This window comes from Mus pahari, chromosome 7 (assembly GCF_900095145.1).
Source record: "Mus pahari chromosome 7, PAHARI_EIJ_v1.1, whole genome shotgun sequence".
NCBI lineage: Eukaryota > Metazoa > Chordata > Mammalia > Rodentia > Muridae > Mus > Mus pahari.
In genome coordinates, this window is record NC_034596.1 from 25,012,820 (window position 1) to 25,025,351 (window position 12,532).

The window sequence follows — 12,532 nt, forward strand, 5'->3', positions numbered from 1 at the left end:
TCCTTCCTCCCACGTGCACTGTGTTCAGTGGGGAACTAGTCAGAGTCTCACATCTGCTTTATGAAATAATACACTATAGGGAAGATTTGTTCTCCTCAAGATAGGTAGGAAAGCGGGATGGATGGACAAGTGTTGGTTCCATACTCTGAGCTACTTCTGGGTAGTGAGGTCTGCCACTACTCATGAAATCCAAATTACTGTCGCTGCAAGGAGCTGCCACCCGGTCCTCCACGAACACCTACTATGACTTAGCCGCTAAAGGCATCACCCTGGGTGAGAATGTGAAGTCTCGCCACCTCGCCACCCAAGACACAAGGTGCAAGAATGAGTTTGGCAGAGATAAGCACACCCAGTAAGATTCTATAGCATGCTTAGCTGTGGATAACCCACAGACCAGCAAGTGCTCAGTAAAGCATACTGAACAACCCCCATAGCCTGTCACTCAGAGCCTTCTCCACAAGGCCAGCTCTTCTTCTATCAGGAAAACTGTCTCAGGGAACCCCATTTTCAGTTCCGACGAACCACACTGAGCAACAGAAAGGAGACTGATCACAGAGGCCCTCGGGCTTCTTGGGACAGAGAGAAAGGCCAGCTGCATCTGGGGCCACCTCTACTGCTGCATGTGCATTTCACACCACAGTCGGCACAAGCTGAACCTCCATAGTAAACGCATGTGGCAGCCTCTACTCCAAGGACTCCCTCAGGGACAATACATAAGTTTATCTATTTCAACATGATCTTGCTGGAGTTTCTATAGGGAACAGACAAGCTAGGTTTTATTACTGAAGCCAACTGAGTAAGTGTACAAAGACTCAGGGCAGATGGGATACTCTGACCACACCAGCGTGGCCCCAGTGTCCCTACGATTTCTGCCTGTACCAGCCATGTGCTTAGGAAGCCTGCCGTAGGGTGCTGTGTGAGCATAGGTGGGGTTACAGAGCTGGGTGAACATCCAGACGAGTCTCCCAGACATAAGGGGACCCTATCTTTGATAAGGGAGCCTGAGCTACAGTCACCCCCACAGCAAGGACAGAATGTCACTGAACAAATCAGTCAGCAGCAATCAAGGCAAGGCAAGAAGGAACCAGGGCCCAGGACTGCTGAGATTCCTGACAGGCATTTTAAGGGGTGGTGACTGGATAGTTTCCTCATACAAATTGCAGACTTGAGGTCTCAAATCTCAGCTGCGGACCAGTTTCTCACTACAGAGGATCAAGTCCTAGGCTTTACCCAGAGGTCACATCTATAATTTGCAATTACCAGGGGGACTTTTTGAGTGTGGTTTCGATGAGGACTGAGATTCTAAATGGCTTAAAATCAGTACCAGAGGGTGAGAGAACAGCGGTTCCGTCTTACCACAGTTACTCACTGTCAATTCAAAATAAAGAAAATGATGTCATTGCTCTGCAGGGAGTGTCTGCTAGGGCTTAACATTGACCCATAAACAACGTGTCACACAGACAGACCCTAAGGATGTTCCTGCAGTAGATAAATGCCCTGCCACCCACTCCCCAAACCTCTACATCTCTAACCTGCTCCTGGGAAGCACACTGGACTTTGAAAGCCAATTCCGAGAGAAAACACTGCTCCCTATTTTCAGAGACAATTTATGGAATGCCCGTGTCTTCTTACTATCTTGCTCTTTGTTGATATGGAAACTGTCACATAGCCCAGGGAAGGATCAATTCACAAACTCTGCACATCAGAAATATTAAGTGGAACAGAAGGACCCCTTCCTTCCTTCCTTCCTTCCTTCCTTCCTTCCTTCCTTCCTTCCTTCCTTCCTTCCTTCCTTCTTCCCCTCCTTCCTTCCTTTCTCCCCTCCTTCCTTCCTTTGTTCCTTTTTAATTCTTTCTCTCTTCTTTTTCACCTAGCAAGAACAAACTGGTTAACTACAGGGTTCAGACTGTGTGAGCCACATGATTTTTCAACTTATTTAAAGCATTCGAACAATGCATAGACTTCAGAAAGCTCCAACCCAGCCTCCAAGTGTTCCCCAGAGACGGATGACACTGTCCCCTTGATGCCTCTCTAAAAAGTTGGGCAAGGAATCAAAACAGAGTCACTCAGAGGAAAATTAGTTCAGAGGAGAACATCCGGTTTAAAGATGCGCACAGGCATCTGACGCCACCCGGGAGAGAGGACTGAAGGGATGCGCCCTGTGAGCTGAACTGGGGCAGAGGGCAATGCTGTGAAGCTAGAACTTCAAATGTAGCAGTGTTTTCAAAGAAATGCAATGACACGGGGCCCGTGTGGGTAACAGTACACAGCTCACAGCATTCAAGAACTGATGACAGCAGGTTCCAAGGAAAACACAGAGTGTGCATAAGGCTTTCTGTAGCTCCTGAATAAAATGGTCAGGCCAGAAAAAATTTATCTATAACTTCATAAAATGCACATTTCGAAAAAAGGCATAGGATGGTTTATACGCACCTTATTGATTTTTCACTACTCAGTTGACAGGGGGGAAAGAGCCTTCTAAAAAAGGTTTTACTAAATGCCTTTGGGAATAAAAACAGTTGTCACAAACCGGGTGGTTTTCTAAATATTCAGGTGCTGGCTGAAGACAGTCCTAATCCTTGAAGACCTCTATTGACAACACAGTGCCATCTTGAAGCCAAGGAGACCCTCTGTCCAAGTGGGTCTTTTAAACTCCCACTTGACATTTCCAGTCTACGGCCAGGGGGAGGAGACTGCCTGATATGCAGCTGATGCCAAGACCAGCCAGGTCTGCAGATACAGAACGACTCCGTGGGGCTGCCCCCACCCGCTTCTGCCTCCCGTGCCTCAGCAGCACCCAGGAGACCACACCCGGGCCCCTGCCCACTTGCTGACGTCATCCCTGAAATCTCCGCAGCAAGCCGGACACTGAAGCTCAATGGGGCAATAAGGCAAATAACATGTTTAGTGTGAGGGTTGGTAGGGGGTAGGGGAGCCACACGTCCCGAGGAAGGGGCCTGTTCCAGCATCGTGCGGTCCTCTAGGTGGGCAATGGGTCGTCGTCACCTTTACTGCACTTGCATTTGCAGCAAAGTACAAAGGGTGTGGCCAGGAGCAAGAAAGGGGAGGCCACTAAGAGCAGGAGCCCAAATCCAGCAAAAATTCCCACCACCTAGAAAGGAAACAAAGTAGAGAGGTGAGGAAGGCTGGTCTGTAGGTTCTATAGCTGAAGTTTCAATCACACCAACTCGCACCTACCATTACCCAGTCCATCTACACATCCGTTCATATATCCATGTATCCATTTACCATTCCACCATACACTTTCCCATATATTCATCGATTCAGCCAACCATCCATCTATGCATTCATTCACCCACTCATCTATCCAACCATTTACGGAGCCATACACGCATCCATCCACCACCTATCCACTCATTCATAGATCTATTTCTCTGACCATCATCCATGGGCCCATCTTTCCCCCTATGTACCCAACCAAATGCTGGTCCATTTGCTTGTCTTCCCTATTCTCCCCGCTTCCTTGCTAGTCTCCCTTCATGCTCCATCCCAATCCATTCTTCTAGGCATTCAACCATTTTGTGATTTCTCCCTGGATGACCCTCATTAGTCAGGTCATGGCTAGCTGTCACATAAACAATGGCACCTGAGATCTGGACGCTGCAAGAGAACACGTCTGATAAAAAAAAAAAAAAGACCACGATTTCATCAAAGGCTAATAAACCTCACAGGAAGTGGGTTTAATTCTGGGTAAAGGCCATCCAAGAAAAAGGCCTACCTTTGCTAGAGGGTAGGAAACGGCTGAGATGGCAATGATTCCCGGATGGTTGATGTATAAGAAGGCAAGGACAGGAGCCTTCCAATGAAGTAACTAGTATGGCAGGGTCATGGGACATCAGACACTGCACTGAACTAGCTTTGCTCTTCTGTAATTTAAAGCCTAACATGGACTTTTTGGATTTTTAAAAAACTCATTTTCCCCTCTTGGTAAATAAGGCCCAAACACAGACCTACTGACACCGACACGAGGCAGTGGGGTTGTTTCAAAATAATAAGGACCTCTTTTCCCTATCCTTGCTTAGTTTAGCCACTCTGCCTACTGAAAAGCTGAACATGGAGTTTGACTGCCACCTAGTGCTCAGTCTGTTTCCAAGCCCAAGTCTGTTTCCTCAACTTTGGATATTATAAATGATCTCTAAGGCTCACTATATGGTGAAGCATCAAATATGTGTAAAGGAAGGAATTCCTTTATTGGAATTGTTCTTGGGAACAAACCATACATGTGTACTTACACCTCCATACGTGTACATGCCCACACTTACAAATAAATGAATAAGATCACATTCCGAATTGTAAATGAGGCTCTGCTGTTGCTGAGCCAGGGACGATCGTTTGATAAACATAATATTGATGGTGGGATCCAACCAAGCAGGCCAGGTGACATGTTAGAAATCACGTGCACACTGTGGGAGCTGGAGAGATGGCTCAACACTTAGGAACACACTGCTCTTTTAGAGGATCTGAGTCAGGTTTATAGTGCCAATGCTGGGCAGGTCACAAATGCCTGTAAATCCAGTTCTAAGGAATATGATGCTTTCTTTATCTCTGCAGGCATCCGCAGTCAGGAGCACATACAAACACATATGTTTAACTTTAAGGTTCCAAAGCTCACAGTGAAGTCACTCAAGGTCATCTGGAGCTCCTGATAACCCCAGCTGGCACATGACTGAAGGAGTCACATGGCCTCCACCCACAGTGGCCACATGGCTCACACTCTCACCCGTAAGACACCACCTCGGCTCAGCTCCTCAGCCTACCTTCTCTGTATTTACATGCTGTTTGGTAAGTTGAGCTGCCAAGCTACGGCCAGTTGGTGACTGGCAGATGCAGAAACCACGAGAAGGAGAAAAGAAAGAGACAAAAGTGAGTGACACAAAGAAAACGTCGCCATGAACATGCCCTGATGGCCAGGTCATGGATGCACCATACGGGTGGCAGAGGGATGGGTCCAGGCTCCGGAGAGGGTCACTCACCACATACATGGTGATCTCAGCATGCACTGAAGAGTACAGGAAAACAGGTCTGGCCAGCCCCTGGGAGCAGTGCCGGCTCCTACGTAACACCTTGGAGGCACAGGTTTTATGCCTTTCCCCTCAGCCCTGCTGCAGACAGTCACACTCATGGGCTTCCAGCCTCATCAACTTGTAGCAATGGGTGCCACGAAAAGGCAGTTACAGTTAGATCTGCTCCCAACTCTAGGCTACCATCCTGAAAGTGGGGCTCTGTCTTCAGACGGACTGGCACAGTGTGCTCAGAGGACGCATGGGGAAGTCTGTGAACGAAGCCCCTTCCATAGCAACTAGGACCAATGCAGACCCCACTCTCTTAACCCCGTCATAATTACCAACTTCAGCATAAATACAATCCATGTCTGCTAGGTCTTGCATTGACCTGAGGCACGGTCTTGCTGAAATGTCAAACTAACCCTGTACTCCCTGTTCCACTCTGTCCTCCCATGATCCAAGCACCTCGCCTGCCCCTGTCCACTCTACTCTGAGCCTCTTACACACAGACATACTACGTGACACTCAAAAGTATCACTAACCCATAAAGGACCTTCCCGCCCACTCCATCTAAGACCCCGTTGCTGCCCCTCACTCCGAAGACGAGTTACGCTGTGGGTGAGAATGTTGGTTCATCATCTCTCTGCTTTCCACCTAACAGACAGCAGGCTCCATAAAAGAATGTCTTACAGATGTGGCTCCAACTCCCAAAGGGGCTTGCCGCACAGGTGATAAATACCACTCAACATATAATTATGCTAACCTAAGAACCACTTACAGTGCAGACTGAAGAAATGTTCCATTACTTGCCCATCATCCTTTCCTGTTAGCAACTCGTTTGCCTCTCTCAGGACAGCTCTAGACAGCTCTTCATCAAGTACAGGGGTTCTGAACAGTGGGCCAGGGCCATCAGCATCACTTTCAATTGGCAAGTCTTTTAGGACATGCACATAAACACAAACATACACACATACACTTTCATCTTCTAGAACACACACATACACACACTCATCTTCTGGAACACACACATACACACACTCATCTTCTAGAACACACAATATGCACACTCATCTTCTAGAACACAGATATACACACACTCATCTTCTGGAACACACACATACACACACTCATCTTCTAGAACACATATGCACACACTCATTTTCTGAAACACACACATACACATTCATCTTCTAGAACACACACATACACACACTCATTGTCTAGAACACATGCAACACATGCACACACTCATCTTCTAGAACACATTCTCGTCTTCTGAAACATACACAGATATACACTCTCACTTTCTAGATCTCACTCTCGGTCGCTCTCTCTGTCTCTGTCTGTCTCTCTCTGTCTGTCTCTGTCTATCTCTGTCTGTCTCTCTCTCTCCCTCTCCCTCTCCCTCTCTCTCCCCCTCTCACCTGTGTCCGATGCCAGATGACCGATGCTCGGGAGTGGCCCAGCTTGTTGCGGCAGGGCCCCTTGTCATAATGTATCAGAAGGAAATCATCCTGTGGAGGTCAGAGAAAGGTCTACAGTGAATGCTGGACTTGGCCTCTCAGTCTTTTGAACACTTCAGTCTGTTTTATCTTTCCAGATACCTGGTGCGTGTGCACAGGAAAGTGTGAGGGCAGGGGCATGCATGTGCTGCACACCCGGAGACTGTTCCTCTTGACCATCAGCCCTCTCCACAGAGCAGAAAGGAGGAGCTGTGAGCCTCGGTCCATCCAGGGACTCTTGGCCAGATTTTGGTACTGAGCCAGGGGTCTCCTGGGTGTAGAGGCTGCCTCTGGAGTTTGTACCAACACAGGTGAGTGAAGGGAAAGATCAGGTTCTGAGTCTCGGGAGTTCTTCTGGGGCCTGCCTTTGTCAAATCCCACAGTACGAGAACAGCTTCTCATCAGGTGAGTCATCCCTCAGCTCAGAACGCTGCCATGCTTCTCTTTATTCAAGACCTAGTCCAGCAACCACCCTCTCTCTACCCACAAGGTCTCCAGTGAGCAGGGATCCTTTCACAGTGCACAGAGGATTGTCTGGTCCATGTCTCTTTCCAGGTGGCCCTACCTCACCTTCTTAGGACAGTCACCTCCAGACTGCCAGGTTCCTGAGCTGATGGCTTGTTTGTTATATTGGTCCCTCTGAGGATGGTCATCCCTCAAATGTATCTCAATCTGCATCAGCACCACTGAGTATCAGGGACGGGTGTTCTCATCTCCACACATAGGCAGCCCTGCCTGTGCATCACAAGCACAGAAAACAGGTAGGAAAGGACGCCCGGCAGGCCAATACCCTTTGCTCATTTAACCAAGGCCACCAATGGGAAGCTTCCTTTAAAGGATATCCATGGGGTTTACTATGACTGAAAGGACAAGGAAACCAGAGATGTCTAGGATACCACTCATCCGTCCCCTCAGATCAACACTAGGGGATAGTCGACCTAGTCTGTCTCTCAAGCTGAAAGGGGGACCACCCTGAAGATGTCTGTCCTAAGGTCTAGCCTCCTATTCGGACTATATGGCAGTGTGGAAGCAAACCCTGGCTTTTCTGATGCAGTTCCAGGCAATGACCACTGGAGGCAGACGCTCAACAGCTGTCTCACCCTCCTTGGACAGGTGAGCTCACAACCTTTTTCTTCTAGCTCCAGATGCATCTCTGTTGAAACTCCATCTGGCCACTTCTGCCCGCCGAGTGCTCTCCTCTTGGAGTCTTAATTGCCTTTTCCTTCACATCGATGTTAATAGTACATTACCCCAGAGAACAGCTTAAGTGCGCTTGTCTCATTCCCCACCCCCCAATCTGCCTATCACAGCATCTTATTCTGTGGGCTCTCTAAAAGGCCTTGAAGTCCTTTTCTAAAGCACACACTGTGCCACAGGGCAGCAGCTACTGCCCAGTCTTTACTGATGTCCGCTTTGAAAGTGGGCACTGGTTATCCATAATCCTCCTAGATAGCCTGTGGCAAGTGAAAAAAAAAACACCCCGCGGAAAGTGAGACCACCCTGGCAGAGGCAGAAATATTCTAAAGAGAGACACTTGGGGCACCAGTAGCTTGAACCCGTAGCTCACCAATTCAGCTAGACTGGCTGTCCAAGGAGCGCCAGTCACCCCCCTGCCTCTGGCTTACCAGCCCCGAAATAATGGGTCCTGACTTCAATGCCAGCTTTTATGCCAGCCTCTAAGACTATTAAAAAAAAAAAAATGGACTCCAAGGACTTGGGGTTTTCCCAGGAGTCTCAAGATGAGAGAAGAAATAAGCTGAAGTCTGGTACAAAAGGAGGCTGCGGTTGTCACTCTTAGGAAAAGGTCACAACTTTCTGTCAGGCTACCTTGCAGCAGAGCCTAGAGCTGAGACGATGACGGCCAGGACCACACCTTGGCCAGGGATGCTAGACTCTGTCTTCTACCTTGACCCCTATTTAAACCTAAACCTCAGGCTGGTACCTGGCAGAGGAGTCCAGGGGGGGGGCGAGGGCCGGGTCACTGGATGCCTTTACCTGTTCCTCCTCCCAGTGCGACCACACTGAACACATCTCTCTGCTGCTTAACTGGGTAGCTAAGTCTAGCTGTGAGAGCTACCAAAGAGTCCGGGCTTTGATCCCAACAGTTCTGGCAATAATAGGGACCCACAGGCAAAGGGCAAGCTCACTTTTCAGACTCTGCAAGGGGTTCTATCCAATCAGTCCTTGCATGGCTGCTTTGCCAGGTATCCAGGTCCCGAGGGAGGTCAAAGCCTTCAACCCCACACACAGAGAAGAGTTACTCCATCCTGGCTTCAGCTCCTCCCACCAGCATTTCTGGCCACACCAGGCCTTTCTCTCCTGTCCAATTCTTTTGTAACTGCTGGCTTCAACATCTCTTGTTCTATTTGGCAGGTGAACAAACTCTTGCTCAACTCCCACAGCCCCAGCCACCCCCAGCCTCTAGCCTCTGGTCCCATATCACTCTGCGTAGTGGACTGATTTCACACCCATCAAAAAACAGCCCTCTCTGTGAGATGTCACGCCCCTGTCGCAGGCCAGAGCACTTCCTGCCTGGCCGTGTGCGTTATCTGCTTCCTTTGGTGACATAACTTTAGGAGGGTGTATTGGGTAGTTTTGTGTCAACTTGACACAGCTGGAGTTATCACAGAGAAGGGAGCTTTAGTTGAGAAAATGCCTACATGAGATTCAGCTGTAAGGTATTTTCTCAATTAATGACCAAGGGGGAAGGGCCCCTTGTGGGTAGGACCATCTCTGGGCTGGTAGTCTTGGATTCTGTAAGAGAGCAGGCTGAGCAAGCCAGGGGAAGCAAGCCAGTAAGGAACATCCCTCCATGGCTTCTGCATCAGCTCCTGCTTTCTGACCTGCTTGAGTTCCAGTCCTGACATCCTTTGGTGATCCACAGCAGTGTGGAAGTGTAAGCTGAATAAACCCTTTCCTCCCCAACTTGCTTCTTGGTCATGATGTTTGTGCAGGAATAGAAACCCTGACTAAGACAGAGGGGATCATTTCGGCTCACCGTCTGAAAGGATTGATTATAAAGCCTGGCTTCAGACAGGAGCTTGAGGCAGCCCGTCACATTGCAGTCAGTCAGCTTCCTCCGCCTTGTTCAGGCAAAGATGGCAGCCCACATTTTACCTCAATTAACCCCATCTAGAAACCTCTCCACAGACACGCCCAGATGTGGGTTTCCTTGTAAAGTATATATCCCATCAAGTTGACCCATCACAGAGGAAAACCATGAATGTTAACACACAGGGTGGTCTTTCCAAAGAAAAAGATGTATAGAATCTGTTTTCCACCCAGAAGGCTGGGAAATGGAGGTGGTTAACAGTCTAGGACCTCTGTACTATCTGTATGGACAGGGGATGCCCCAAGCTCTCACAATCAGGACTAGACTTGGCTAATGGCCCAGATGACCACTCTGCTACCTGTATTGCCGGGACCACAGCAGATCCTCTCTTAGGCCCTTAAGATAATACATGTACCCTATCCCTTCAAGCCTTCTTCACAGAAGTGACATGTATGTTGAGAAGAGTTTCGATATAATCATGTTTCCTTGTGTACTCAGGACCGTGTTACACCGAGAAATAGCTTTTCAAATTGTGCTGTACTGAAACATGCCTAAAATGAGCTGCTCCTGGTCAGACTCTAGAAGTCTGAACCAGCACTGGCTACACGTATGGAGTCAGGTTGAACCGGATATCCTTCCTGCCTCACTAGGAACGTTACTCTGATGTTTGCAGAGACCCCAACGCTCTTCAAAACAAAGCTAAACCCCAAGCCTGGCCCAAGCTTCCATACCCAGATGTCACTCAGGGAACCAAGATCTGCACAAACACAGGAGAGTCATCCCCTGATGCTCTCTGTCTTTGTCACTAGCGAGTCCGATGGTCCCTCTCCCACATATCTGAATCCACAGCTCATGGCTGCCATGCGAGGTCGCACAGTACTCACATCCAGAGACTCCAGGCAGTACCAGCAGAAGGCATGCTTGCAGTTCTTACACATCATCTGTGCACAGCCCTCATCCCGCTCGATATACACCCTGCACTTGGGGCAGCGTTTGATGGGTGCGTCGCCCTCTTCCATCTTGAAAGCAGAGCTGTGGGAGACATACTATGAAGGTCACGCAGTAGGGATCAAGAGAAACTCAGCAGCAGGGCTATTCTGGGGGCACCTCTCTACTGCAGGGACCCCAGGACCTCTTGTTACTAAAGGAAATGATACAAAGCCAAAGAAACAAAAGCTCCTGAAAACAAATAGCCAAAACACAGTGATTCCGCTAGATTAAGGCAAAACAAAACAAAACAAAAAGCAATGTCAGCACGTACCTAAATTTAGACTTCTATAAAAAAAAAAAAAACAACAAAGCCTTCCCAAATGTGTGCATTTTTCCAAAGAGTGGATAATGAATTTCATCTACTTTAGTCTTGTCACAAAAATAAATGTCATAAACACACGTGTACATGAAGATACACACTTGCTTCAGATCTCCCTGGCTTGCCTGACACTACTGCTTCGCTGGGGACTTGGGATAGATGTGCAATAGTTCCTAGTTTTAAGTCTGGTGGCAGATGCTGGCTTCTCCACCAACCAGCTACAGGACACCTCTACAAACCTGTGTTCAGTGTGAGGCTAGGAAAGTATCCTGCTTGTGTAAAGTAGCTGTGGAGGTCTGAATGAGAATCCCCACCACAGGATCATATATTTGAATGCCTAGTCACCAGGGAGTGTTTAAGAAGATTTCGAAAGGTAAGAGCATGTGGCCTTTGGGGAATAGGTGTGGCCTTGTTGCAGGAAGTATGCTACTGGGGATGGGCTTTGAGGTTTCAAAAGCTCACACGATGCCCGGTGTCTTTCTCTTTCCCTCTTTCTGTTTGTTGCCTGCAGATGAGGATGTAAAACTCTCAGCTACTGCTCCAGCACCATGCCTGTCTATTTTCCACCACATCGATCATGGTCTAGCCCTCTGAAACGGTAAACCAGGCCCCAGTTGAATGCTTTTATTTATTAGAGTTGCCTCTGTCATGGTGTCTCTTCACAGCAATAGAACAGTGACTAAGACAGTAACTGATTTATTTTTTAAGTGACGATAAGAAGATATCGCTAATTTTTCAAAAGCAAAACAGGTATTTTGGCATAGCAAAACGAGATCACCCATTGCATTCTTTTAGTTTTTAAAAGATGGCTATTCTTTGAAATATATACTTGTGACAACATCTGGGAGAATAAATGTGAAAGGCCAAGAGAAGGTGCCACATATTACCAGGGCACATACTGTAGTAAAACCCATGGCATCAATCTAGTATGACCTGCAAAGAGATGGCTCCACTTTGAGCCAATCATGGTGTAATTCGTCTTACTGTACAGTTACTGACGTCAGATAGTGCCTCTAAGGAATGCATCTAGGCAGAGGGATCATTTGGAAGGACCACAGTATATGCAAGAGTTAAATGCCGATTCCTTTAGTACAACTTGCCTGATGATCAGCAATGAATATGCCTCATGATCATGCTCTCTGGTTTCCTAAGTGTCATGAGGCGTGTACTCCTGACGGGGTTCTGTTTTGTCCACCAATGGAATGTGATAGGTTAAGAAATTCTGGGAAAGACTGGAAAGATGGTGCAGCGGACAAAGTGTGAGCCATGCAAGCACAAGAACTGGAATTTGGATCCCCAGAACCCAACCAAACACTTGGTTGGTGTGGTATCTCTCTACAATCTTAGTGCTAGAGGCAGGTGGGAACAGGGTATCCAAGCGAGATAGCTAGTGTAGCTGAATGATGAGCTCTGCGCTCAACTGGCAGACCCTCCCTCAATATATAAAATGGAGAGTAATCCAGGTAACTGCTCAGGGCCAACTTCCTCCTAAATGCTGGGGTTACGAGCATGAGCCACCATGTCTGGTTTATGCAGTGGTGGAGATCAAACATGGATCTTCTTGCATGAGAGGCAGGCAGTCTACTGACTGAGCTCATCCCCAGTTCTAGTAAAGTTTTATGATAAGAAAAATGCCTGGTCTGGG

At 48.0% G+C, this 12,532-nt stretch overlaps 1 protein-coding gene across 4 annotated transcripts in view; it reads right to left on the reverse strand.

Moving 5' to 3' along the window:
- Positions 1–1,795: 1,795 nt before the first annotated feature.
- Rnf144a (ring finger protein 144A) overlaps positions 1,796–12,532 on the reverse strand; it is a 105,441-nt gene continuing 94,704 nt past the window's right edge. For 3 of the 4 annotated variants that reach the window (XM_029540856.1, XM_021201949.2, XM_029540855.1), the window contains 3 exons: positions 10,463–10,610; positions 6,449–6,538; positions 1,796–3,112 (listed from right to left, as the gene is read on the reverse strand). In XM_029540856.1, the coding sequence (XP_029396716.1) occupies positions 2,981–3,112; positions 6,449–6,538; positions 10,463–10,610 (370 nt within the window). In that variant the 3' untranslated portion in view covers positions 1,796–2,980. The remainder of the gene's footprint in view (positions 3,113–6,448; positions 6,539–10,462; positions 10,611–12,532) is intronic. The other variant, XM_021201950.1, reaches the window with a different exon arrangement.